Source organism: Camelina sativa, chromosome 3, assembly GCF_030686135.1.
Source record: "Camelina sativa cultivar CO46 ecotype springtype chromosome 3, ASM3068613v1".
In the NCBI taxonomy this organism is placed as follows: Eukaryota; Viridiplantae; Streptophyta; class Magnoliopsida; order Brassicales; family Brassicaceae; genus Camelina; species Camelina sativa.
The window spans coordinates 5,771,341-5,797,390 of NC_141882.1; the positions used below are offsets into that span (position 1 = coordinate 5,771,341).

At 36.7% G+C, this 26,050-nt stretch overlaps 6 protein-coding genes, 1 non-coding gene and 2 pseudogenes across 13 annotated transcripts; 4 read left to right on the top strand and 5 right to left on the bottom strand.

Moving 5' to 3' along the window:
- Nucleotides 1-66: 66 nt before the first annotated feature.
- LOC104772894 (putative fucosyltransferase 9 pseudogene) lies at nt 67-2,262 on the top strand (annotated as a pseudogene). Its single transcript, XR_015589103.1, has one exon. The product of XR_015589103.1 is annotated as a putative fucosyltransferase 9 pseudogene (transcript).
- Nucleotides 2,263-2,614: 352 nt separating this feature from the next.
- On the bottom strand, nt 2,615-4,072 carry LOC104772904 (2-oxoglutarate-dependent dioxygenase DAO-like). The gene is made up of 3 exons (XM_010497464.3): nt 3,612-4,072; nt 3,191-3,461; nt 2,615-3,060 (listed from the first exon to the last, which is right to left on the bottom strand). The coding sequence occupies exons 1-3, from the start codon at nt 3,956-3,958 to the stop codon at nt 2,728-2,730; spliced, it is 951 nt and encodes a 316-aa protein (XP_010495766.1). The 5' UTR covers nt 3,959-4,072; the 3' UTR covers nt 2,615-2,727.
- A 1,625-nt stretch (nt 4,073-5,697) lies between these two features.
- On the bottom strand, nt 5,698-7,803 carry LOC104772913 (2-oxoglutarate-dependent dioxygenase DAO-like). Of its 3 annotated transcripts, none has more exons than XM_010497475.3 (3): nt 7,354-7,803; nt 6,542-6,951; nt 5,698-6,455 (listed from the first exon to the last, which is right to left on the bottom strand). In XM_010497475.3, exons 2-3 carry the CDS (start codon nt 6,883-6,885, stop codon nt 5,876-5,878), a joined length of 924 nt encoding a protein of 307 aa, XP_010495777.2. In that variant the 5' UTR covers nt 6,886-6,951; nt 7,354-7,803; the 3' UTR covers nt 5,698-5,875. The 3 variants fall into 3 exon arrangements, with proteins under 3 accessions (XP_010495777.2, XP_010495771.2, XP_019098983.2); XM_010497469.3 differs by having other exon boundaries at nt 6,542-7,087; nt 7,354-7,758; XM_019243438.2 differs by lacking the exon at nt 7,354-7,803 and having other exon boundaries at nt 6,542-7,315.
- A 3,077-nt stretch (nt 7,804-10,880) lies between these two features.
- Nucleotides 10,881-12,716, bottom strand: LOC104772926 (mitochondrial uncoupling protein 3). Its single transcript, XM_010497484.3, has 2 exons — nt 12,130-12,716; nt 10,881-11,661 (listed from the first exon to the last, which is right to left on the bottom strand). The coding sequence occupies exons 1-2, from the start codon at nt 12,496-12,498 to the stop codon at nt 11,131-11,133; spliced, it is 900 nt and encodes a 299-aa protein (XP_010495786.1). The 5' UTR covers nt 12,499-12,716; the 3' UTR covers nt 10,881-11,130.
- On the top strand, nt 12,673-13,564 carry LOC104772940 (photosynthetic NDH subunit of lumenal location 2, chloroplastic). The gene is made up of 2 exons (XM_010497498.3): nt 12,673-13,271; nt 13,363-13,564. The coding sequence occupies exons 1-2, from the start codon at nt 12,789-12,791 to the stop codon at nt 13,459-13,461; spliced, it is 582 nt and encodes a 193-aa protein (XP_010495800.2). The 5' UTR covers nt 12,673-12,788; the 3' UTR covers nt 13,462-13,564.
- LOC104772934 (casparian strip membrane protein 6-like) lies at nt 13,451-14,532 on the bottom strand (annotated as a pseudogene). Its single transcript, XR_015595220.1, has 3 exons — nt 14,143-14,532; nt 13,936-14,059; nt 13,451-13,783 (listed from the first exon to the last, which is right to left on the bottom strand). The product of XR_015595220.1 is annotated as a casparian strip membrane protein 6-like (transcript).
- A 558-nt stretch (nt 14,533-15,090) lies between these two features.
- Nucleotides 15,091-15,286, top strand: LOC147946619 (U2 spliceosomal RNA). Its single transcript, XR_015596072.1, has one exon. It is a non-coding gene; the product is annotated as a U2 spliceosomal RNA (small nuclear RNA).
- Nucleotides 15,287-15,718: 432 nt separating this feature from the next.
- Nucleotides 15,719-18,357, bottom strand: LOC104772949 (KH domain-containing protein At4g18375). Of its 2 annotated transcripts, XM_010497512.3 has the most exons (7): nt 18,203-18,357; nt 17,754-17,804; nt 17,177-17,675; nt 16,722-17,084; nt 16,389-16,643; nt 16,132-16,302; nt 15,719-16,033 (listed from the first exon to the last, which is right to left on the bottom strand). In XM_010497512.3, the coding sequence occupies exons 3-7, from the start codon at nt 17,549-17,551 to the stop codon at nt 15,998-16,000; spliced, it is 1,200 nt and encodes a 399-aa protein (XP_010495814.2). In that variant the 5' UTR covers nt 17,552-17,675; nt 17,754-17,804; nt 18,203-18,357; the 3' UTR covers nt 15,719-15,997. The 2 variants fall into 2 exon arrangements, with proteins under 2 accessions (XP_010495814.2, XP_010495809.2); XM_010497507.3 differs by having other exon boundaries at nt 17,177-17,804; nt 18,203-18,338.
- Nucleotides 18,358-22,322: 3,965 nt separating this feature from the next.
- LOC104772960 (uncharacterized) lies at nt 22,323-24,461 on the top strand. 2 transcript variants are annotated; one of them, XM_010497515.2, is made up of 3 exons: nt 22,323-22,596; nt 22,969-23,364; nt 23,454-24,461. In XM_010497515.2, the coding sequence occupies exons 2-3, from the start codon at nt 23,097-23,099 to the stop codon at nt 24,251-24,253; spliced, it is 1,068 nt and encodes a 355-aa protein (XP_010495817.2). In that variant the 5' UTR covers nt 22,323-22,596; nt 22,969-23,096; the 3' UTR covers nt 24,254-24,461. The 2 variants fall into 2 exon arrangements, with proteins under 2 accessions (XP_010495817.2, XP_010495822.2); XM_010497520.2 differs by having other exon boundaries at nt 22,441-22,596; nt 23,459-24,461.
- Nucleotides 24,462-26,050: the final 1,589 nt, after the last annotated feature.

Consider the following 26,050-nt stretch of genomic DNA (forward strand, 5'->3'; position numbering starts at 1 on the left):
AGTTTCTCTCTAAGAAATATCTTTTTGGAGTATTTAAGATATAGTATATTAGTAAGATAATTAGAAGCAAACCTATTAGTTTTCATTTCCTTCACCTCTTGATAGTCTCATAACATATTTCATTTCCATCTCTTTCATCCTCAAACCATAATCAGTACTAACATCATACATGCAACAAAGTGGAAAACAGGAAGAAAACATCTCAATTAGGATCTCTCCGGTATGAAGTTAACGATAACAATCACCACGTGCTTAGTACTTAGCTTGGTGTTGCTACTACTATCATCCTCCAACTTCTTCAACCGCCACAAGTCTGATTTTACATTCACTGCAGATAACAAGATCATTCATCTTTATGGGTCAATTTACTTCAGCAGAAACAAAAATCTCACTCATCTTCTCTCTCTCTGTCATCTTCTTAAAAAAGGTTTTAAACAACCGAGGGAGAAACTGCTAGGAGGGCTTCTTGCTACAGAGTTTGATGAGAAATCTTGCTTGAGTAGGTATCATCACCCGTCTTTGCGCAAACCTTCACCATACAAACCATCTGGATATCTTGTTGCTAAGCTTAGAAGTTACGAGAGACTTCACAAGCATTGGGGTCCTGGCACAAAGGCTTACAAGAGAGCTACAGAGCAGCTTGGTAACAACGATGTAAGAAGCTCTGGTGATCATGAATGTCGTTATGTAGTGTGGATGCCTATGTTTGGGCTGGGAAACAGAATGCTTTCTCTGGTCTCTGTCTTCCTCTATGCTCTCTTGACAGAGAGAATCGTGCTTGTTGACCAACGGAATGATATTCCTGACCTCTTCTGCGAGCCTTTTCCAGAGACTTCCTGGCTACTTCCTCTAGATTTTCCATTGACGAATCAGTTAGATAGCTTCAACCAGAAGCACTCGCGTTGTTACGGAACAATGTTGAAGAATCATGCCATTAACTCAACCACAATACCGTCACATCTTTATCTTGATATTTTCCATGATTCCAGGGATCATGATAAAATGTTCTTCTGTGAAGGAGATCAAGCTTTACTTGGCAAAGTCCCTTGGCTTGTCGTCAAATCCAACCTTTACTTTGTTCCATCTCTATGGTTGATCCAAGGTTTCCAAGCCGAACTCATTAAGCTATTCCCACAGAAAGATACCGTCTTTCACCATTTGGCTCGGTATCTTTTTCACCCAACAAACAAAGTCTGGGGTATGATCACAAGGTCCTACGATGCTTACTTATCTAGAGCAGACGAGAGACTTGGGATTCAAATACGAGTGTTTAGCAAACCCGCTGGATATTTCCAGCACGTGATGGATCAGATCCTATCCTGTACACAAAGAGAGAAACTTCTACCTGAATTGGCCACACCAGAATCACAAGTCACTAACACATCATCAACAAGCCCAAAGCTGAAAGCTGTGCTGATCACATCTCTGCATCCAGAGTACTCTGAAAAACTACAGAACATGTTTTTGGAAAGACCAAATTGGTCAGGAGAGATCATTGAAGTTTATCAGCCAAGTGGAGAAAAGGTTCAACAAACAGACAAGAAGGTTCATGACCAAAAGGCGCTAGCCGAAATCTATCTCCTAAGCTTAACTGATAAACTTGTCACAAGCACAAGGTCTACCTTTGGATACGTAGCTCAAGGCCTTGGGGGATTAAAGCCATGGATACTCTACGAACCAAGGAGCCGCATAGCTCCTGATCCACCATGTGTTAGGGCCATGTCGATGGAGCCTTGCTTTCTTAGAGCTCCTCTCCATGGTTGTCAAGCCAAGACAATCAAAACCACCCCTTTTGTTAGGTATTGTGAGGATTGGACCACAGGCCTTAAGCTAGTTGATGTCTACGATGAATTTTGATAGTAACGCTCGCTTCATCTTCTTTTGTTATGTTCATCATTGGCTTTGTACACAAAGAGAGAAACTGTTACCTGAATTTAGAATAACAACAAACTAACATATCAAGAACACCTAAACTTAAAGCTGTTCTGGTCACATCTCTGAATCCAGACTTACAAAGATCGGAGCCTTGGGATTTAAGGTATTTGATTACCCAGATGATTTATAGGGTTTTTTTCGTAGAGAACTGTAACTGTTACTCTCCATCTTCGTTGCCCTAAATTTATGTAACTTCAGCTTCGCAACAATGAAGAGATGGTATCTTACATCGCCGTATTTCGATTTCTCTCTGATCTCGGTGAGATTGCCGACTAATTAATTTCACTGACCGCGACGACGATTTGCAAAATCAGTGAGTCAGATCGCGAGTCACTTTTTCGCTATTTTCCCACAAGTAGAAATATGAGCACGTGACTAGCACACGTTTATTCAGTATCCTACTTTATTTCTAAAGAATTGCAAGTAAGCCCCTGAAATATTGATTATCTTTTATAATGTCCAAAAACTTTAATTAATTTATATTGTACCCAATTCTCGATGTGAATATCTTTATATACGTAATTTGAGAGAGTTTTAAGGTTATGATTTTATGATATGATCTGAAAATCATAACCACTCTGCAATGGTGAGACATTTGAATGAATATAGTCTGTCATTGTGAATGCATGGCCCAGCCTTTAAAACTATATTTGTATGAGAATATAGATTTAACAGCTTCTTTAATCTTTTCCATAATTATTAGTATAAAATAAAACTTTTAAACAAAATAAATAACATAATTACTTAGCAACAAAATTATATATGATGACGGTGCATCTTTTATTTGTGTAGCTATGGAAAGGTAAAAACAATTTTTGAGGACAGTTCATGTTGAATCGTATTACATGCAGCCGCCTTATATATCATTGAGTCGTTTAAGTCTTTTATGGTTATAAAGTTGAGAGATTCGCCTGCATGCAGATCCTTGCTCAGTCTAATCTTTTTTAGGCCTACGTCGCTGATAGGCTTGTATAGTCTTGGATGATCAGCATCCACAAACTCACCCGGTGCTTCGAGATCACTATCCACTGGTCCTAATAGGAATGAGGATATAGAAATCCTTACTTTTGCGTCTATGCATTTCACTCTGTGCTTCACATTGCACAACCTCCCATTGCTCCAAATCTGTCAGAGAAAAAAACCAACAAGAGTTGTGTTTAATTTTCATGGGTTTAGATTCAACGTAACACATTTTTGAACTCATCGTAGCCATGTCACCAAGGTTGACAAGAAGCGTGTTCGGCAACGTGCTTACGGGGACAAAAGATCCTGAAGAGTTGTCCATGACTTCAAACCCACCAACATCCTCATCACCTTGAAGAATGGTCAAGAAACCAAGATCTGTGTGTAAAGACACACCAAGTCTTCCAACTGTTTCCGGTTTAAAATGATATTTGTTCATCCGAAACTGGCTCGGCCATCCTCTAAAAAATTGTGGATCCTTTACTCCGTAACTCTCCGCTAATCTCCTTGCTAGATCCCGTGCAAGACCATCAATAGCTTTTCCATACTTAAGCATAATCTCCCTGCAATAACCAAAAACAAAACAAAAAACATAAAATCAAAGTTCCATCGCAATATATAACTTTGGGTGCCCTTGTGTTTTGATATAATCTGAACCGGACCAAATGTGCAATATATAACGACATAAAAGAAAAGGTGAAAAGAAAAGAAACCTTTGATCCGTAGAGGCATCAAGTTGGTCACAAAAGCTATTGACAGCTTGAGGAGATGCCATGTCAAAAAGACCAAATGATTCATACAAAGGATTCAAATCACTTCGAGGCTTGTAACCGGTTCCTAGTATCACATCAATGTTTCGTCTTTTCACCTCACATGGAAGTTCATGGAGATCTCTAACACTCTTCTTCATCTTAGCCATCAAAGACAGTGGAACTCCATGGTTTGTCACCATGAAACATCCCCATTCCTCACTTGCTTCACGGATTTTTTGATTCAAGCACTTATCAGAAACATCTTTCAAGTCTATAATTGGAATGACGACTCCACTCGAATCCGCCATTGATTATGAGATATTTTCTCCGAGAACCGAGATCTTCTTGGTACGAAGGGGAGTTGAAAAGTAGGATGTTGGCTACTTTCTAACACAACCTTTGTCCAATGTTATAAAGAAGACCATCCTACGAGAGAATGACGTAACAATATGTAATTAGACAAAAACGTTCTCTCTCTCATAATTGATCATCGGTACCATGTTAGGTAGTTTATTTCAACAAAGACGTTTGAACGAAGAGGAAGAAACAAATATATGGAAAACCTAATATATCTAAAAAGGGTTAATGAAGAGCGTGCGTCACGTGGAATTTCCAAAAAAAAATAAAAAAAACGTGCAACACGTTTATATCTAGATAGTGTGAGGCTGAAGATAGATTGTGCGTGTCAGTGAGTGGGTGTCTATGTATGCTTGGAAACAGAGAGTTCTTCTTACTCTTTCTCTAATTTTTTTTGGTCAAAAGAGTTTTATAAGACGCTTGCTGAGATGTATATCTCTTGAGTATGCATAAGATAAAAGTCTGACCAGAGATTTGGTTACGTAGCTCAAGATCTAAGGTCGATTAAAGTATTGGATTCTCAACAACCCCATAGATCTTGACACACCATGTGTTAGGGACATGTCCATGGAGCCTTGTTGAGTTGTTTCCATTATCCTCTGACTTATCTTAAAGGCCCTTCAATTATTTGATTACATTTAATTACACTTCATATATAACAGTATACAATATACATGGTCTTACAGTCGTATATCTGGCGGACTACGTTTAATTAGATTATTTAACTAATATGCATGCACAAGTCAACGCAAAACCCTACTTAGTCTAATGGTTGTATAGAAATTAAAAACTAAATGGAGAGTTTTTACTTTTTAAAGAGTTTTTAGAAATAGAAGAGTACCTTAATTAAGGAATTTCGTCGGGGATCTTTATACTGTCTCTAGATTTTCTCGAGAAAACAAATGAGTAGATGTATTGGGAAAGGGTTTGCTCATTCAAGGCAAAAAAAGTTAGAAAAGTCCCAATTGGCCAATTCTGTATAGAGAAGCAACTTACGTCGATGCATTTGCAGTTTGCACAGATCTTTCCACGAGAAATTTATTATCTACTACCGGCATAATTTCACTAAAAAACATACATACATACATACATACATACATGCAAATTGTAATTTGGATATATAGTGATGTATACAAACCACTAAAGTCTACCGGTACAACTTTCTAAATTAATCTTTTCTATCTTTTGCTTATTTTTTTTTCCAAATTACTCAAAAGTAGATACATTAAATCGACCAAACTGATGTAGTCTAGTGATATTGGTATACATAGTAACATAGACATATAATATAGTGGTTTGAGATACATGTGGCGTCATGGGCGGATCTACAGCCACCGGCACCAAGGAGGTGCATGCATCTGCCTTCTGTGTAATTTAGATATCGAACTACTCTTCAAGTTGCACGCCAATGATTCTTGCATAAATTGTGCCAACTCAAGAACACAATAAGCAAAATTATGCCGGTAGTATATAATAATTTCAATCTACAAGTGGATCAATCTACCAATAGTTTTGTGATAATGCTCAGGTTCAAGTACAAGTGGCGATTTGGACAAAACCAGACTATTTACTTCCGGACTCCAATCTTTAATATAACAAGTTAACAACTCTACAGGTACTGAATATGATTTAGATAAAAAAAAATTCTTCTCTTTGTCAGAAGATCAAGAGTAGTATTGCATCCACAAAGAAAACTAAAGGTAAAAATTTCATATATTGTGCAACAATCCAATAGGTATACATCTTTATTTTTGAACCACCAAAAAAAAAAAAAAGACATCTTTATTTCTCATTCCTAGGGACTTCGACAATAATCTGCAGTTTTCTAAATCCACAACGTAACCATCTTACAATGCCCTGTAGCCAGGTCAATTATCTAACTCTTCATGCGTAATAAGCTTGAGAGCTTCTCCATCATGCAATTTTTTAGTCATTCTAATATTTCGTACCCCTTCGTGACTAATAGGCTTGTATAGTCTCGGATGTTCTGCATCCACAAACTCACTTGGAGGTTCCAAATCTGTATCCATTGGTCCCAATAAGAAGGAAGCAATAGAATACCTCATTGTTGCTTCTTTGCATTGCACTCTATGCTTCACATTGCACAATCTTCCATTGCTCCATATCGTAGCCATGTCCCCGAGGTTGATAGCAAGCGTGTTTGGCAACGGGTCTATGGGGAAAAAGTTTCCTGAAGAACTGTCCATAGCTTCAAGGCCACCAACATTTTCATCATCTTGAAGAATGGTCAAGAACCCGGAATCCGTGTGTAACTGCACACCGAGCTTCCCGACTGCTTCGGGTTTGAAATGATATTTGTTAATCCGAAACTGGCTTGGCCATCCATTGAAAAAGTCGGTCTCAACCAATCCATAACTCTCTGCTAACCTCCTCACCAAATCCGTTGCAAGACCATTGATAGCTTTTGCATACTTAACCATAATCTCCCTGCAAACTCCAAAGTTCCATCAAGACATCAATCAATGTTTCCATCACAAGAACCCTTTTGCGACCAAAGAAAAACAGAAATTAACCTTTGATCTGCAGAAGCTTCGAGTTGGTCACAAAAGGTATTGACAGCTTGAGGAGAAGCCATGTCATAGAGGCCTAATGCTTCATAGTAAGGATTGGTTTCATTTGGAGCTCTGTAACCACTACCTAGTAACACATTGGTGTTACGCAGTTTCACCTCGTATGGACGCTCAAAGAGATCAATAACAGTCCTTTTCATCTCAGCCATCAAAGACAATGAGACCCCATGGTTAATCACCCTAAAACATCCCCATCTCTCACTCGCTTCACGGATTTTCTGATTCAAAATCTTATCAGAAACCTCTCCTAAGTCTATGGTCGGCATGACTCCATTTAGTTCCGCCATAACCTTCAACAGAGAGGTTCAAAAACAAATAGAAGTCTTTCTCTACTCAACAGTCAACACAACAACCTAAGGCCAATGATATAGAGAAAGAGAAAAAAAAAAAAACAAAACATCATTAGAGAGTGCCGTCATCGATGAGATCCGTGTATAAAATTAGTTCCACCAACTCTGATCAAAACAGAAGTCTGAATTCGAGAAAGACCTACATCCAAGTTCCAACGAATCAGAGGAAGAAAAAACTTATGTATCTTAAAATTGGCTAGTGATCTATAACGTGACGATTCAGACAGCTAAAATAGTCATCAGAGAAAATAAATTTACATCTAAATTGAAGAAAACCCACTATAAAATTAGGCTAAACATAACAGAATGTGATTGCTTATTCTGGGTAAACATCAATTACGTCTAAATTTGATTCTCTTCTTTGTCTACTATTGACAAGAGTTTTTCAGAACTAAAAAAGAGTACCTTTTAGTATCGTCGGGGAACTTCTTACTGTCTCTAGATTTTCTCGAGAAGATAAAAGGAGTAGACGACGTGTAGAGTCAGAGTGACTATTAAGACAGAAGAACGGAAACGAACTTGAAAAAATTGGATCTACAGAGACTTTTCTGCTGACGTCCACAGAGTTATGTTTTGTCCCTCAGATATCTTCTTTTTTTTTTTTTTTTTTTTTTTTCCCAAAGAAAATATATTGATTTAAACTGAAACATTACAAAGTTGTTGTAAGAGCCAAATAGGCTTTGTTACATATTCGACATAGTATTCAACATCTTGACAACCAAATTTTGCTAAAGAATGAGCAGCTGAATTACATGACCTCTTTATAAATGTACAATCACAGAATCGAAATTTTGATCTCTAAAACTGTATGTCTCTTAGCAAGTTTGAAAGAGAAGCATTTTCCTTTTGTCCGTTGGCGAGCTTCACAAGTGTCTCAGATTCTTCTTTGATATGATAAATAGACAAAGAATATGACGTCAATTTCCGCAACGAACTAAAAATGTTTTAAACTTTTAATCTAAATATACTCTGAATCTGAATTCATCCAATCCAAAAGCTAACGAATAGTAAATACAATGCATATACGCAAATATTCCTTTCTACTTTATACATGAACAAAAATCTCAAAGAACATACATAAATTCAATATTTTGTTGGACATAAATTTTGTGTCAACATAACAATTTCCTTAGAAATTGCAATTTATATTAAACTCGATGAGGACCCGCTGGATGTACGGATTTAAAGTTTTATAAATGAAATTAAATTTATTAAAATTTGTTGTATGTTATATATAAATTTTATTTTTGTTATAATACACTGATTTATATCCACTTACAAATATTTTATGTATGTTACTATTAAAAGTATATTTTTTGTTATACCTAAATATACTCTTGTATGTTACAAAAATATTTGTTTATCACCATCTAGATATTGTCTATATAAACAAATTAAGCCAAGTATAGTACTTTCACTTCTGCATAGTTTTTTAATTACTAAAATAGTTGGCTCAAAAAACATTTTGAATAAAAAATATATTACATAATATACTAATCAATGATGATGTATCATCATAATAATGTATGACCACCATGGAGAAAACATCGGCTCCGCCTTCATCCCTTATGGAGAGAACCTTGCGTCCAACCATCTCCATCATGGAGAGAAGTTTGGCTTCGCCTTTCTCCCTTGGAGATATAACCTTGCCTCTAATCTCCTCCACGTTCCTCCCTTACGGAGATAACTTTGTGTCCAACCTTCTCTACCATAGGGAGAACCTCGGCTCTGCCCTCCTCCTATGTGGAGAAAATATGTTCACGTCTTTTTGCTATCTCAAAATAACTTGTTCTGACAATCAATGAAAGTAAAAACAATTTTCTAACGTCACAAAAAAAATCTTTTGATAGTAACTAATGTTAAATTTCCCAATGTATTCGTGATAGTAATTATGCCAAAGTGAAAGTAAAATAGTTGGCTTAATGTGTTTATAGATAACATAATATACTAATCAATGATGTATCATCACAATAATGTATGACCGCGATGGAAAAAACCTCGGCTCCGCCCTCATCCCTTATGGAGAGAACATTGCGTTCAACTTTCTCCATCATGGAGAGAACCTTGGCTCTGCCTTCCTCCCTTGGAGAGATAACCTTGCGTCCAACCTCCTCCACCTTCCTCTGTTGGGTAGATAACCTTGTGTCCAACCTCCTCCACCTTCCTCTGTTGGGTAGATAACCTTGTGTCCAACCTTCTCCACCATAGAGAGAACCTCGGCTCTACCCTCATCCTGTGTGGAGAGAAAATGTTCACGTTTTTTTGTTATCTCAAAATACCTTGCTCTGATGACCAATAAACGTCAAAACCTTTTTCAATCGTCACAAAATCTTTTGATAATAACTAATGCTAAAATTCTCAATGTATTCGTGGAAGTGTGTAACAACCCGTGGGAAGGTTGTTAAAGGATGACAGCTTGTCCTGTGGGAAGGTTGTTAAAGGGTGTAGACCAGGATTCGAGGAACGTCTGGCCAACCAATAACCTACTGGTGGATTTGGATGATTAGCTCCATTTCCACAGTGAGGGGTTAGAATCGATGCCCTGCAGGGCCAGCTTGGGGTCCGTTGGATCCACAGACGGTCCGTTGGGGCAGCAAGTGGGGGGCTAGTGGGGTCCACGGGTTTGGTTGTTACAAAGTGTCTTTGACACACCATGATGTAGCCTCTGTTTTTGTAACGCTTCAACCGTCACATTGTTTAGTGAGCCCATGCCTACTCTCCGTCCATGGGCCCACCTTCCCAAGTGGGCTCTACATCTATTCTCGGCTTGTGGACCAACCCATATTTGATGGCCGGTTTGTTACGTCTGGGAGTCTTTAAAAACTTGATTACCGACCTTACAAATCAACAAATGATATTTTTTGTGTTTTGTCCTCACTCGCACAATTTCGACAATCACTTCCAGAAAGGTCACCCATCATGAAGTTCTCTGAGGACCTTTGACTGAAAAAATAAGTGCATTTTGGTGACGTATGTGGCTAAATCAATTCTTTTAAACATTTCCGCAAACCAGGGTGTCAGAGTCTTTGAGCTCCTATGGATCTATCAGCAATGATTTATTTTTTCCAATCTATCTATTTATGTTTGTTGTATGCTTGTGTTTGATTAGCCTATTTTATCAATTCATTAGATTGATGAGCTTCTATTCGTTACTTCCCTTCGGGATTGAATGAATAAGGGTAACAATTATGTTTGCAAAAAAAAAGGGTTTTTGACCAACCAATCAACATTGAGAAATTGAAAAAAAAAATAATTTGGCATAATTAAAGAAACAATAGAAAATTATAAGCAAGGTAATATATGAATCCCAAATCATTCAAAGATTAAAATATAAATTAAAACAATCTAAAAATACTATAATAAAATTTAAAATACAGTATTAGAAAAATAAGACTCATATATTAAGTTTTTTTGGTAAACATATTAATCTAAATTATTCCCAACCGAAAAAGGAGAAAGGAGTAGAAAATTTTGGTTTTAAGAAAATAAAAAAAAATTATCTTTCCATTAAAATATATTCCCAATTAAACAAAGTTGAAATCAATGTTTTTGAATAAATTATTTAAATATGAAACGATCTTTGATTATATAGAAGTGAATACAAAATTTAGAATTAATAATTAAAAGTATATTTTCCTTAATCTTTTTTTTTCTATTTTTTATAATTAATCACTTAAAATTAAAAAAATAGAGAAATAATATTATAATTTCGAATTTTATGAAATATATATATATAACCTCCTTATAATTATTTAAAAAAAATTTTTTTCTAAATTCTGAAATTGTTTACAATTATCTTTTTACTTTATTAATATTTTTTAAAACAAAATATTTTCTTTTTATTATAATCAAATTCTTCCTCTTAAATATTTACACATGTCAAAATCTCATATTGATAACTTGACACATATCAAAATCTTGTTAATGGCTAATTTTCAAAACCAAGCTTTATTTAACAAGATTCATGTATGAAATATAATAATTGCCGATAACAAAAGAAAAAAGGAAAAAAATATCAATTTGAAAACTCGAAGATAAATATCTGGGCCTACTATTTAAAGCCCAAATTTTGGTATACTCTTCTTACCATATCAGGATTGATGCTACTTCTCAAATTTCTTACAAGATGTGTAAGAAGACTAAGAAACCCAAATCTGATATTTGTTTTCCAATTTCAAAGGTCTAGAAGGAAGAGATTCCTGCTAGTTGTCTAAACTTCTCATAGGAGACCCAAAACACGAACTGCCACGGTCCAAGCCTTGCCCATGTAGGGAAGAAACCTTTCCACAAAGCTCTTACTCCTTCAAACTTAACAGTCTTCACCAAACAGTCGTAAGAATTTCTGTACACAGCTTTCTCGCCTTGATTCATCATCCTTGTCTTCACCACATCAGCCGGACAACTCAAAGTTGTAGAAGCAAGACCCGACATTATAGAAGCAAGAGTGTGCGCGTAAATGTTATCCTCAAAGATCTTTTTATCGATGACAAAGTGTTTGGCGTGATCATAACAAGCTAGCTCTCCCATATTAACTAGGAATGCTCTCTGGATGTTTGGAAGAACACCTTTCCATAGCCCTATTACTCCTTCTGACTGTAGGATTTTGGTGAAAGCTTCGATAGGTCCTGAGTATCTCGGTTTCAGGCCTTGACTCACCAATCTACCATCTGCTTGCATTCTCACCTTAACCAAATCAGCTGGGCTAGCCACTACCTGCATTTCTAGTATGAACACAATAAGAAGCATTTTTAGTTTGGTGTACTATATAGATAACACTCAATGGTCAATTCTAGAATATAGCCACATTTCAAGGCCGCAATAGAACTTCAAGTTTCCATTGGTAATCACTGAACTGAGGGAACTTAATTGTAACACGTAGCAGAAAACAAGCAATCAAATCATTTGGATTAAGGATATATGAAACACACTGACTGAGAATTCCAACATTTGAATCTCAATGGATTCTCATCTTCAAACCAACCTAAAGTAGCAGCTAACTCTGAACACCTAAAAATCAAGAAACTTTTGACAACATCCCCTTCTTAATACCGTCTTCTATATAGCATCTTCAATGGCAACTAAACATAGAGATCGATTGTTATATTCAAAATCGATTAACACAAACTAGCGTAAAAGTCAATAGAAGACTCTAAATATTTACAGATGAAGAAGCACCGTTACCTGAGCTATAACACCAGAAAATCCTCCGACGAGAGCCTTTGTGGCGAGAGGAAGGGACTCGCCGTTGTTAGCTTCAGATCTGACGATGAATCCTTTCAAATTCTCGTATCCGATGATTCTGATAGGCGTGTAGAACAGGTGTCGCATAATCGCCGGAGACAGACCTTTGTAAAGACCAATCACTCCTTCTTTCCTCGCAATCTCCGATACGACTCCGATAGCGCCAATCCGGTGCGCACCATGGAGCTGCATTCTGGTCTTGGTGAGATCAATCGGAAACGTAACTGACTCTGCGACCATCGCAGAGAGTGACGCAAGCAGGATCCTCGTTCCGGTCGGCGATTCTCCGGCCACTCGGCTCCGCTCCATTTTCACCGGAATTTATTACTAAACTGAACTCACTGTGCATCACATGAACACAGAGTTTAATTACCCAAAAACAATACGACATCGTTTGAGTATACTTGACGACGTCGTTTTAATTATTTTTCTAAAATACAAAACTTTAGAGATAACATCCGACGTGGCAAAATATGAAAGACCGTCGTGGCAAGCATTATGATTTTTCAAGTAGACAATAGTTTTGAGCTCCTCCCATTTCCTATCCTTCAAAAAAAAAAAAAAAAACAGAGAAGAAAAATATAATAGTAACAATAAAAATGAGCTCCTTCACGACCAACACTCCGCCACCGTATCTCCTCCTCCGGTCAAATTACCGTCGGCGTTCAAACCCACCATTCTCCGTTGTATGCTGCGCCGGAGAATCCCAACAAGATATCTTCACTGGCCGGAGAACACTGCTGACTTCACTTATAACATTCACTACCATCGGCGGCGCTGCGGTCACGTCATCAGCGTTAGCACAGGAGAAATGGGGGACGAGGTCATTCATTAAAGAGAAATATTTTATGCCGGGGCTATCGCCTGAGGATGCGGCTGCGCGTATAAAACAGACGGCTGAAGGATTGAGAGGCATGAGGGAGATGTTGGACCACATGTCGTGGAGGTACGTTATATTCTACATAAGATTGAAACAGGCTTATCTGTCTCAGGATCTCACCAACGCCATGAACATCTTGCCGGAGAGTCGCCGCAATGATTACGTTCAGGCCGCAAACCAGCTTGTCGAAAACATGAGTGAGGTATAAGTGAAAACTCTAATCCACAGTATATTTTCATATTTTGATCAATACGTAGTAACAATATATTGTTAAATGTTTTTTCATATAATAGTTGGACTTTTACGTACGGACGCCAAAGGTGTACGAGTCGTATCTCTACTACGAGAAGACATTGAAATCGATAGACAGCGTGGTGGAGCTTCTTGCTTAATTCAGTTGTATTGTATATATCTATCTCTTAATAAGAAATGTCTGAACTCTTTATATGTTACATTACATTATATTTCATATAATTAAATTTAAAGACCTTAAAATAGTGTATCAGATCGATATACATAAGTGCATAGATATCTTAGTGGCGTGAGCAAGATCAATGCTCCGAAAGAACCGATGAGAGATCCAGAGATGCGTTCACAGAATTTGTCAAATTGCTGGCATATAGGTGGCCAATTAGCTGTTGTGTTGCCCTCGTGAGCTAAATACACGGTCGCAGTTGCTGCTGATGCGCCAGAGCTCACCAGAGCCAACATCACCTGATTGTTATATATAGAGAGAAACAAGACATCGCAACATTTTGAGTGATCGCCTCGTTAGGCATAAAGTTGTATTTCATTGAAATGGAAATTTTCTTGGGACAGAATTTAGTTATAACTACAAAAAGAGAGGGAGAGTCGGAGAGATATACCGTGTCGATAACGAGCAAGATGATTCTTGAGGTTTTAGCTTTAGTACTGAAGATATGAAAGATACACACAGGTAGAGAAAGAACCAAATATCCACCAGCAATCGCGTTTGCAACCACGAAAAACCTATGAAGCAGAGCAAAGCAATATTGTTATATGTACACAATCAGTTCTTGATTAATCAGTATTGATCTTTTTGAATCTTTTACATGAGCGTTGGTAAGTCGCTGTATTTAGCTTTGAGAAGTACGAGCTGGCTCAAAGAGACAACAGATTCATGCGTTGTTCCCATGGCGAGCGCGCTTCCTATTGTTCCAAAACAGCAAATAACCGCAGAATGAATCCAAGAACCGATATTCCTTTGTTTATAACCAACTTTGGCTCAAAAGTAATAACTTTCCTAGATGATCTTGAACTTTCCCCAGCTTCAATCCCTTGTTGTGCTTCTCTAGCTTGAATATGCTTTGCTTCCCCTGCTTCGATCCGTTGTGCTTCCCCAGCTTCGATATGCTTTGCTTCTTCCATTTTTGTATGTGACTGTTTACTACACAAAAAGGGTCTGAATACGTATATATAAATCTCCACAGTAAGGATAATTCAAGAAGTGGTTAAGACTTTGAAATAGCTGATTATAGTGAAGAATAAAATACAAAATGTAAAAGCATAATTAAGTGTAGAATTCATATAAAGACAGAGAATTTAGGTTTTTTGCTGAGGACATAGAATGAGCAAAGATTTATTTGTTATCTTGTGTTTAGCATACCTGCTCTAATTTTGTTACATCCAACAACAACCAATATGAACTCTCTTTTTGGCATCATATTATCATGTCCTTAGCTAATTATCCAAAGCTAAAAACTCTGAAGTCTTTATTAATTTTGACTGTGATTTTTCTGAGATTGTTGAAAATATTCGATCGTAGAGACAGAGCTTGAACCAGTGATACGAGAGCAAAGTTCCAAAGGTAAGAAAAACCAGAGAAATTCAGACACAAAAATCGAGCACATAAACTAGAAGGACTGTTTTGTCTTTTATAGGCGTTATTGTTTAAAGATGAGGCAAGTGCTTCTTTTGAAAATGTCCCACATCGACGAGTTAGAGAAGCAATAGTCAATCTTGTGTAATATATAAAGGACGCTGAGCTCTACTGGCAAATCATACCTTTCTCGGCCTTTTGGCTAAGATCAAGTGTAGTATCTGTTCTTATCAGTTTAATATCTGATATGTGGGCCATCGGCTCACTCGATATTAACTCTATTTTTTAAGGGAGAAGGCCCGTTAAGATAGCTTGCTATCTGGTCTTTCGCGAGTCGCCCATGCGTTGCACTATTGCAAGGGCCTGGCTCATCCCATCACTTCATCAGTCCAATTTTTGTAAAATTCGTGTTTCCACTCTTAAGCTAAGAGTACCGAGTTTGACAATATAGTCAGTAAAATTATAACTGTAACTTTGTCCCACATCGACATATCAGTTCTAACTGCTAACCAATGGAAGATTTTGAAGCTCAAGCTCAGGCTCTGCTAACTACTGGTTTCAAAACAGAGCAAAAACTTTTAGTGTGTTTCAAGACAGAAGATACATATTTGATTCACAAAGACAGAAAAAGCTGGAAGCAAACGACAAAACAAGTAGTGTGTGACACAGACACTGTGAGAAAAAGTAAAGTGGAATATGCTCATGGCCTCATAATGAGGCCCTCATACAATGCAATTCCTGCGTGACAAAGCAAAACATCCTGGAATAAAAACTAGAGGGTTCATACATCAATCTCAAACACATAAAAAGATTAAAGAGATATTGGCAGGTATTTTCTTTAATGTAATACAATAGATAGTGACATGTTGGTTACTAAAAGTAGAAATGACAAAACACTTTTGAGATTTCAAACAGTATACCAAAGTAAAAACTAAAAAGAAAAAGAAAAAGATGAAAACACACCCTCTTGTTTACATCTCGCATAGACAACTTTCTTCTTTCTACAAGTAAATCATTCATTTTGTATAAAAACTGCATACATAGAAGTTCCTGAAACTGTTGAACACACACTCTTCAATCTTTCCGTTCTAAGAAACATTGTTTCTTCTCTTGGAATTCGAATTCTGCAAATAAAAACAAATCATGTACTTTAGTGGAATGTCTAGATTGAATGATGCATACAACATTGGATAATCCTCAAATCTTGTGAACCAGAACATACCAGTTTAGTGTAGTCATCGCGTTTTGCGTACTTGGATTTGTTCGAACTCTCGGTATATGGAAGAGATGTTGGTAACAAGACAAGTCCATGATCCATGTCGAAAGAGTTAGCTCTTAATCGCAAGATTACTTGCGTCAGTGCTTTCATAGCAGCATCAGGATTTCCTGTAATCTGACAACAGCAAAAAACCACCATTGGCTTAGTTTCATAACAAAAAAAAAGTAATAGAACACAATCCAGATATGTGTTCAAATCACCTGAACCATCTCTTCATCTTCGCGTGCTATTTTTGGTACATCTTCTTTTTGAAGAATTTTGATATTAGCTCTTGTTACACTCCTCATCTCGGATATAACAGCTCCACCTTTTCCAATGAGACACCCTATTTGGGAACTCGACACAAGTAAACGAGTGGAGATTGCTAAATCATTCGCATCTTTACCCACTTTCTCACTGCACCGCTGTTGTAAGCGTATCGCTGCATTCACCGCAGGAGACTGGTCTTCGTAGAACTATATACACACAAGAAAACTCTTATCAAATCTTCCCATTTTTAATATTTGTATGAGATATAAGAGATATTGCATTACCTCTTTTGATGATATGAAAATGATGCAATCATCATCATCAGTTTCTGAGGTATTGACTCTAATCGTTGCACCAGTTTCTTGCCTAATCTGATTAATGAAACCACCACCTTTTCCAATAACACCTCCAACGTTTTCAGATGGACAGATGAAGCAAACACAAAACTCCCTAGCATCTGTTATATCTCTATGCACAGCGTAGTTTCTGTGAGAGCTCGTTAGTGCTGCAGACATTAACATCGCACCAGGCTGATGCATGGAACTTGGAGATGACAGGAGCAAGTGTTGAAACCGTGACGGGTTATCATAAAGCAGTGAAGCAACTTGATAAAGAGCTTCTCTAACTACCAAAGGTTCACCAATTATCTGAAAATCAACCAACACAATGATCATGAGAGCTAATTTAATTAGAATTCAAATCCTTATAAGACTTGTGAATGTTATTGTATCTCACTCACCTGAAGAAGCTCATCATGACTCAAAGCCAAAGCACAAGAGGGTAGATGATCTTTGATGACACGAATCTGAGCATTGGTATCGTTACGCAGATTCTGGATTACTTGCCCACCTTTCCCAATAACACAACCAATTTGGTCTGATGGCACAAGCATCCTCACAGTAACAGTTTGCTTCTTGCTAAGATCATCACCATCATCATCATCATCATCATTATCATCAATGTCTGCCACAACCACGTCGTAAACCTTGAAAAGAGCATCCAAAGCAGGACAAACAAGCTCTCCCTCATCTCCAAAACGATTCAACTCCTCATTAGTGGAGTATATGGTAACAACACGCTCATCACACCCTGGCAAAGCCTCGTTTATCCTCATGTTTGATTTAGTCTCAGACCTTATCTGCTTCGCGATCTCACCGCCTTTGCCAATAATGCTCCCGGGATTTTCACAGGGCACAAGAAACGATACACAGTGTCGTCTGACCCAATGACATTATTATCTGTATCATGATCATGAAGATTTCTTCTCTTACTTCCTCCATTTCCAGTAAACTCAGATTGCAAATTAGATCTCTTACCATGAATGTTCCTCAGTGTACTAGCCATTTTTAACAATGCCGCAGGGGAAGCTGGTGAAAATAAGATTTATTTATTAGTCTATATCAAGAACTACACAAAACAGAGTTGTGGAGTATTCATTCTAAAACCCAACTTATAAAGATCAGATCTTGGCAACAACACAAGAGACAGCTCTAGTTAGAAACCAAAGAGCCAAAATTTTATAAAACAAGTCTTGACTTCGTCGGTCAAGTATGCTAAAATTACTCAAGAAACAGAGATTAGGTCAAAATATGTCCCCAAATTATATCTCTTTATGCAAATTGAGCTAAGAATGAAACAATACGAACCCAAACTGATCAAGATCCATTGACACATCACCGTCCGACCAAGAAAAACAACATTTTGAGATGAACTCGATTGTTTAACATTTTAATGAATTCAGAGTTATAGAACATGCAATGATTACCGGAGAAGAAAGGGTCGATGATCGGAGATTTCACCGGAAAATGTGACCGCTTCTCTTGGCACTTCTTGCTTCAATGGTTTTTTTTTTTTTTTGGCTTTTATGATGGGTTTGAAAGCAGAGAAGAAAGAAATAGAAGGTTTTGGGGCTAACGTCTTAATATTATTAAAATATCTCTCTGATTAACAAATAACAAAACAGGTGGCTTTTTAATTTTTATTCTCTTTTAAACTGTTCTTCGGGACGTGACGGCACGTAAAACTCAATATAAGAAATTATTTATACGTACCTGAAAATTTATAAAATAAATATTTTTTTTGTTATATTGTTTGCTTCGAGAATTATTATTTATTACGACCATAATTATGGTTTTCTTATACTGTAGTGATTACTGATTTGATCATAGTTTTGGATTTTAGATAAATGTGTATTAGTCAACTTTTTGATTATTATCACCAACTACACTGAAAATATAATGTGCAAACCATCGTTAATAGTTTGGTGAACTAATATGTTTTAAAATGATAACGACATATTTCGTTGGTTTAGCAAGTTATGTGTCGGTTATATAACAAATAAAATGACCAGATAACATATTGATAAAAGCAGTAAAAGAACTAAATTACTAGTATGACTTACAATTTTTCTTATTCCACTTGTGTCCGGTGGCTTTGGTTTATTGTAACTATGTTTCGTCTTACCCAACTAATCCCAGATTAGTCTTCGTTAACAGCATGTGCTAGATTGGAATACAATCATATATAGCTCGAATATAAAGAATGAAAGAAATATAATAAAAATATTTTTACAAATAGTGACAAACTTGAGTATTAGATTATCTGTCGTCCCATTGATAGGAAATTTGTTAAGTCAATGTTATATAATTCAGTAAATTGGTTTGGAGTCACATGAGCCAAGACGGAATATGTGACTAGATAATTCACAATTATTATTGTTTACTTTAATTAGGTTCATGGTTCGATATGAAACGTTTTGAGAGTGTACATTCAACATTGTGTTTATTGGTGATGATTGTGTGGTTGTACTCGTTTAACACCATTTACACAAAATGTTTTTGTGCTGTTTTATAGCGTTTATAACCTTTTTGAATATAAGCAAAAAAAAAAAAAACACTTTTTAAAATATTTGATTACAAACGATAGTAGTTGATTGTAAACATACAATTTAGTTGAATATTAACGTATGTAAATAACTAAATATACTTGTATATACGAATTAGGCTGTAGTTAAACTTATCAACTAGTTCTATATCAAAACCATAATATTGTTATATACTACTATTAATCAATGAGGAACATGGGAAGCAACAATGTTTTTGAGGAGTGGTGACCATAAATAAGCATTTCACTCCGAGTAATGTGGTATTATGGAGAGACATTTTCCATGGTGTGGACTCTTTTGGAGAAGCATAAACAAACATTCGAATTCAACTCCATTTTTTTTTTCTATCAGATACTCCATTATATTAGATTAAAGATTTACAAGCTTTTTTTGAAGAGCAACCAAATACACCAATAAACTTACACAGGAGGACAAAATAAACTACAAACATCGATCTTAAAACATACATAAAACAAGCTTTAAAGCTTGACTTGAAACCATAAAAGTGACAAGATACATAAAAAGGACAACAAGTCCTAAAAGTAAAGAGTTGCCACACAAAGTGAGACCACTCGTGGTGAAGGATGACCGACCACTGCCACATAGTCAGCCACATTGATAACCATTGCCGCAGATGTTGCAAAAGAATGAACGCGGTGTTTGGATTCCGTGCGTGCACCAAAGGTCCTTGGAAAGGGTGGTCACATGTTGGACAAGACGAGAGTCTTGAAAACCAAAAACCTGAAAGGACACTTGGAGAGGGTGTTGTATTGCACGAAGCTTCAATTGCCATTACTACGCCTTCCAAAAGACATAATTGAAGAGGAGAGGAAGCAAAAAATCTCTCCTTATAAGAAGATGTTATTGTAAAATAGCTCTCATCGAATGAGGAAATTAGACTAATTTCATTAGAACAAGTAACCTCCCAAAAGGGGGAAATTCTTTCACATAAGAAAATTGATAAACGTTGTAGGCACAAAACAAGAAATACAATAACAAATCCATTCGTTAATTTGTCGGAAAAACAATCATGTTTAGAGATACTTGGGCTGGAATGGGAGCACTTAATACTTGTTGGGCCTAAGTCCATTAAATGAAAAATGAAAGATTGGCCATGTGTTAGCCCACTAGGATTGAGAACTCCGTTTAGACGGGAAAACAAGGTAAACGACCTTCTTCTCCGTTGCAGCTCCACACTATATCTGAGCGAGGTGAGGCAGCGGTGCTGCTTGGAGGCGGAACTATCATCGACCAAGAAGGTCGAGAGGCAAAACAGAATAGTTTTTTAGGAGGGATTACCCGAGATAGATGGAGAATTGGCTGAGCTAGAGAAAAGTCTCGACAACGGTAAACTGTTTTGTCGGAAGGAGAGGTTAGTCATTACAAGTGTAGCCGACGGAGTTATGAGAGAACAACAGCTCGCTAAACTAGGTGAATCTGCTTCAGCTTTGGTGGCTTTGGTGCTGAGCGGCAGAAGGGTGATAACGGATGGGACTTCCACTCCAAACAGGGTGTCGGAAATGGCTCTCACCGGGACTAAGGACTTTCTCTCTATAGAGCAGGAGCGTGTAACAGATCTATCCCATGAGAAGGAAGATTCCGAGTCTCTCCCCAAACAGGGGGAAGTCGGAGCTAGCAATTTTACAAAGGAGATCTTGCCGGAAGAGAACGTTGACCGGTTCTGACCGAAAGCAAAACCGTCTGAGACCAGATCTGATAACTCAGCCCAGTGGAGATGGTCGGAACCTTTAAGGAGAAGCATAAAGAGCTCATGAAACTGCATCCTACAAAAAGCTTTGAGAATACGATCCCCTCCGACCACTGACAGTCTAGAAGATGTAGAGAGGTCGGGAAAATAATTTTGGTTATAAACCACGAAGAAGGCATGTTCTCGCCGGAGAAACTCAAGAACAGTGTCACCCAGTTTGCTCGCCATTCTCACCAATACCGAGAAAGGCTGGAGGAATTCCAGAAGGTCTCGTCGACGACTAGAAATGCCGGGGGAAGTGGACCAAAGATCTTCGAATAATCGAACCCGAGAAAGTAGAAACAAGCGCCGGTCAGGACGGAGAGCCAGAGATTTGTCGCCAGAAGACGCTCATATTGTAGATGAGCGACTACCTCAACTTCCGTGTCTGAGAGAGTTCACCCACTTTCTTTTTTTTAGAAAAGACGTTTCTTACATGTAATTTTTTGAATTCAACTCCATTTTCCCACGGATGATGCGGATTTTGTCTTTCCACAACTATGGTGATTTAAGGTTTATTCCACAATCTCACCAGTTACCATTGTGCCATTTTTTGCTTGAAAGTTGAAGAAAAAAAAATCTAAAGGATTAGTTTTTAATTGAAGCTGACCAAATCAATGTTAGAACAACAAAACTACTTAAATTTCATAAGTTTTGACTATCTGTTTAATTTGACAAAACAAAATTTTGAAACGGCAAAATCAACTCGAATTTCATGATTTTAAGCAGATAAAACATCAAAACTAATTCAAATTTCTAATACTTTTCTTTTATAAGTTATGAAATTTATTCATCCAAATTATATATAAAAAGGAAGTTTTATTAAACATTTTTTACTCTTAATTTCCCTATTCTTTTGAGTTTTGATAAATTTTGATAAGTGATGATCGATTAGAATAATTTTTTATAAATCGATAATGGTTTCTAGGAGTTTGAAATCTTTATAACAAAAATAGGGTTTGAATTGAGGTTCAAAACTGAGTTCAGGATAAGTGTTACTCTTAACTTTAGTAAGCAAACATTTTGATCAATTTTAAGGGCATGCCACTCGATAACAACAACAAAAAAACATTCATAATATAGTGATTCAATATTTGCATATATGAAACATAGTACAGTTTTTTTTTTTTTTTTTTTTTTTTTTTTTTTTTTTTTGGCAAACAGTACAGTAGTTCTTTGACTCAAAAAATTCACCGAATTCATTTTTTCCATCTAAAAATTAAATGCATTCCACATTTTTATTTTGTCAATAAAATACATTCAACGTACATTAATTACTTGCTTTTAATTTAAACTCACTTCCATTATATACATACACCTTAAATAAATGTACTTGTAAAAATAAAACACAACCAAGATAAAAGTTACATACACACACAGTACAGTAGAGTAAAGAAGAAGCAGATTTCTCCCATTTCCAAGAAATTAGGGTTTTTCTTTTTCTCGATCCAATTCGCGGCTCGTAGTTTCAGTTTCTTCCGACAACAGTCCTCTTCTTCCTGATTCTGTCGCTCCGAGTTTTGAAGCAGTAAGCCCCTTTTACTTTACAAATCTTAATGTCATTGGAGAAGTCATATATTCATTGCAAATGAAAATTTCGACAATGTGGGTTATTTTGTTTTCCTTTTCATCTTCTTCTTATAGGGAGAAAAAAGCATTTTGGAATCTAAAGTTTAGATCTTTGCTTACTTGTATGAGTAAGAGATTTACTTACTGCCTTACTGGGTTAGGTAGATTAGTTCTTTTAAATTTTCCAGATTTGTTTTTTTTTTTCCTTCTTCATTGTTCTGATTGAGCTTTGGTACTACAATGTGAATTCGTAATGTCCTGAGTTATTAGATGTTTGTTTTGATGATTGAAAGTTTGAAACTTTTTTTGCTATTTTGATTACTCAACTCAGGTGTGCTTAGCTAAAAGAGCAATGAAACAAATCCAAATTATGGTTTTTGCAAGATCTGTCTCATAGAGGGGTGTTTATTAAGCCTTGATTTGGAGATTAGTCTTCAGAAGTACTGTTGTAAAGTGAGTATGGGTTCGCTCTGTTGTGTTGCTGCGAAGTCAGATAGTTCAAATTCTGCAAGTGGGGAGTTTTCGTTTCGTCCCCATGAGCCTTATTGGAGGACTAATTCAAGTTTCTCTCCACCTTCATCGAGATGGGATGTCCATGGATTAATTGATGGTATTAGCTGTTATGGTTCCTCCACTTCATCAAATAATGCTAATGTTCTTCGTAGTCCCGACCTTTCTCAGGCTCTTCATTGGACTCCTAATCATCTTGATTCTGCAACAAGAAGAGGTTTGTTGCATCAACCAAATCCTCCGTGCCAACTCAAATCGATTCTTGCTCTGATCGGCTTACATATCGTTTCATGTTTCTCTCTGCAGATCAGATTCTTAAGCAACTTCCTTGTACATCAAGAAACGTTGGTTCGTTCTCATCTTGTTCTGATATTGGTGACTCTGAACCTAACCGAAACTTCTCAAGCCGGCGCTTTTTCTTGTCCAAGCCTGTTCATCCTATACTGCATCCTTCTGATGATGTTAGGGATATAACATCTGATTCTGCGGATGCCTGCAGTTGGAGCAGCGGGACCACAAGCAGCATTGATTCTGTGGATGTTGCAGAGCCAGTTCTTGATTGGGTTAACAACTCTACCAAAGCTCAGAGAGTACCTTCAAGTACATTTAAATGTGCCTTGTGTAATAGATACCTCTCACAGAAATCTCCTTGGGGATCTCGATCCCTCGTAAGAAACAGAGATATGCCTGTCACAGGAGTGCTTTCATGTCAACATGTCTTTCACGCGGAATGTCTTGACCAATCAACTCCAAAGACTCAACGCAATGACCCGTCTTGTCCAATATGCACCAAAGAGGAAGGAGAGCTTTTCAAATCACACAACATTCTCCCAAGGCTTAAACCGCTTTGTGAAGATGGACATTCTATAAGACCATGGGGTTGTGCTCAAGCCAGTGACTGTGTTGAAAGTGCTGTTAACGTGCCACCGAAGAACACCATGATGATGATAAACCGGAACCGGCTAAGGAGAAATCTCTCACTTAGAGGAAACTCCAGCAAAGATTTTCCAAGTAGAATCAAGAAAAGTAACTCATTAGCCAAGGAAAATCTGACAAATCAAGTCTCGCTTGTGCATTCTAGAGGGAAAGAGAAAGCTTCATGGTAGCTTTGGAGAAGAAAACAAGCAGAGAGATTAAAAGGTCTATTCTTTGACCTACTTAATTTTTAACCTTTTGACAAGTATTGATCTTGGATGATCATGTATTCATTATGGAAGATCTGTAAACAAGTTTGTTAAGAGCTTTTTGATTGTTATGTAACTAGTAATCATCTATCTGTTGGTGGCCATCTTAAGTGTCTTTGGTTCGGTGTAATCGCGGATCTAAATTGTGCCAATTCCTGTATGTGTAGACAGCTTAGTAAACTGCCAAACTGTATGATATGGTATGGACGAACACAATCAATTTGGTACGTACGGAAATATATATTTGGTCAGATTACTTCTCTTCATTGTTGTTAAAGTTTGGGGCCGTTTTGGTTATGATTAAATGTTATCCTTCCGTTTAATAGTTTTGATGTGAATATTCCAACCAACATTCAAATGTAAAACTGATAAATGTTGAATGAAGTCATCATTATTTGATTAATAAGTGGTAGTGTGGTACTGTATATATTGAATATGGGGCTTTTAAAAGTAATTCTTAATCTGTATGAAAACAACTTTTAGTGAATATAGTTTTCTCAATTCATAATGTCATCTGAACAGATAAAAGTTAAAATTATAATTATCCAGGGACCATGGCCATGAGTCCATGACTTAAAAGGTAAGGACATAATTATGAAGGAAAAAAATAAGAAAATTCATAAATATTCAACAAAGAGAGCATAATGATCTCTTCTAACCATATGCTCCTTAGTAACAAACTTTTTAGGCTCACAATTTCTCTCATTCAACAAGAATCAGACAAGGGCATGACGACATGGCTACGTTCATATCGCTTTAGAGTTTAGAGACAAAGCCACTAACAACAAAAACGTGATTAGTACTGTGATTTATTATTAGATGATAAATTATATGAAGGTGATCAGTAAGTGAACAGTTGAGATAAGTACTAGTGCCATGATCGAAAATAATCTAATCTGAAAGCACATAAATTATACTCTGGCTTTCTAACAACACCAAACACTCTCTCTTAATTATTTTGTTGATCATTCATTATTACTATAAGGAGGTTTTGGTTACAATGTTTATATATAGTTTCTTAGCAATTATTTCGACATCTGCATATACGTTTGGGACGACCTAAGATGACAACAGGGTTATCAAAACATTCACAACGTAAGTTCTTTTTGCCTTCTCCTGAAGTGCCTTTCTTATTCATCGCTTCTATGCACGTTTTCTTCCCGTCATTGCCACATTTTCCGGGGAATTCGTCTGTAAATTCACATACTCCTCCTTGCTCCACATGGATACTTTTCACCTCTATTAATGTTTTATATCAATGACAAGAAAGTGCTAACTTTGTAGAGAAACAATTTTAGATAAATTGATAATGCAAAACAAGATACCTTTAATGCTGTTCATAACAAAGAAGAGAAGAAGACATGTATTTAATACTTGAAACTAAATATATTTAAGATAGGATAAGAATAGCTATTCTTCTTAAATTACGAGGGACACAAAAGAAAAAAAAGAAATAACAAAAAAAAGAGAGGTGGCGCCAAGTCAACTAGATCGACACGATAGTGATTTTGTTTTAGAAAAATTCTTCTAAATTAAAGTCACATGTTATCGCTAAATTCTCTCATATATTTTGGTATTAGTTGCAATGTTGCATACATGCTGATGCTACAATTTTAATTAGAACTCCACTTTATAGTTTATATAGTAAATGAGAGAGATCAAAATTAGTTTTCCTTTGGACACATATGCTGTTGACCCAAACCATCACTAAGACGACTC

Excerpts from the sequence above, each read along its gene's own strand:
- LOC104772940 (XM_010497498.3), top strand. The coding sequence starts at position 12,789 with ATGAGCTCCTTCACGACCAACACTCCGCCACCGTATCTCCTCCTCCGG. Across the intron at positions 13,272-13,362 it reads TTGTCGAAAACATGAGTGAG|TTGGACTTTTACGTACGGAC; the intron begins GTATAAGTGAAA and ends TTCATATAATAG.
- LOC104772949 (XM_010497512.3), bottom strand. The coding sequence starts at position 17,551 with ATGAGGATAAACGAGGCTTTGCCAGGGTGTGATGAGCGTGTTGTTACC. Across the intron at positions 17,085-17,176 it reads GTCATGATGAGCTTCTTCAG|ATAATTGGTGAACCTTTGGT; the intron begins GTGAGTGAGATA and ends GTTGATTTTCAG. Across the intron at positions 16,644-16,721 it reads TTTTCATATCATCAAAAGAG|TTCTACGAAGACCAGTCTCC; the intron begins GTAATGCAATAT and ends GTGTGTATATAG.
- LOC104772926 (XM_010497484.3), bottom strand. The coding sequence starts at position 12,498 with ATGGAGCGGAGCCGAGTGGCCGGAGAATCGCCGACCGGAACGAGGATC. Across the intron at positions 11,662-12,129 it reads TTTCTGGTGTTATAGCTCAG|GTAGTGGCTAGCCCAGCTGA; the intron begins GTAACGGTGCTT and ends CTAGAAATGCAG.
- LOC104772913 (XM_010497475.3), bottom strand. The coding sequence starts at position 6,885 with ATGGCGGAACTAAATGGAGTCATGCCGACCATAGACTTAGGAGAGGTT. Across the intron at positions 6,456-6,541 it reads GAAGCTTCTGCAGATCAAAG|GGAGATTATGGTTAAGTATG; the intron begins GTTAATTTCTGT and ends TGGAGTTTGCAG.
- LOC104772960 (XM_010497515.2), top strand. The coding sequence starts at position 23,097 with ATGGGTTCGCTCTGTTGTGTTGCTGCGAAGTCAGATAGTTCAAATTCT. Across the intron at positions 23,365-23,453 it reads TGATTCTGCAACAAGAAGAG|ATCAGATTCTTAAGCAACTT; the intron begins GTTTGTTGCATC and ends TTCTCTCTGCAG.
- LOC104772904 (XM_010497464.3), bottom strand. The coding sequence starts at position 3,958 with ATGGCGGATTCGAGTGGAGTCGTCATTCCAATTATAGACTTGAAAGAT. Across the intron at positions 3,462-3,611 it reads GATGCCTCTACGGATCAAAG|GGAGATTATGCTTAAGTATG; the intron begins GTTTCTTTTCTT and ends TGGTTATTGCAG. Across the intron at positions 3,061-3,190 it reads CTTCAGGATCTTTTGTCCCC|ATTTGGAGCAATGGGAGGTT; the intron begins GTAAGCACGTTG and ends TTTCTCTGACAG.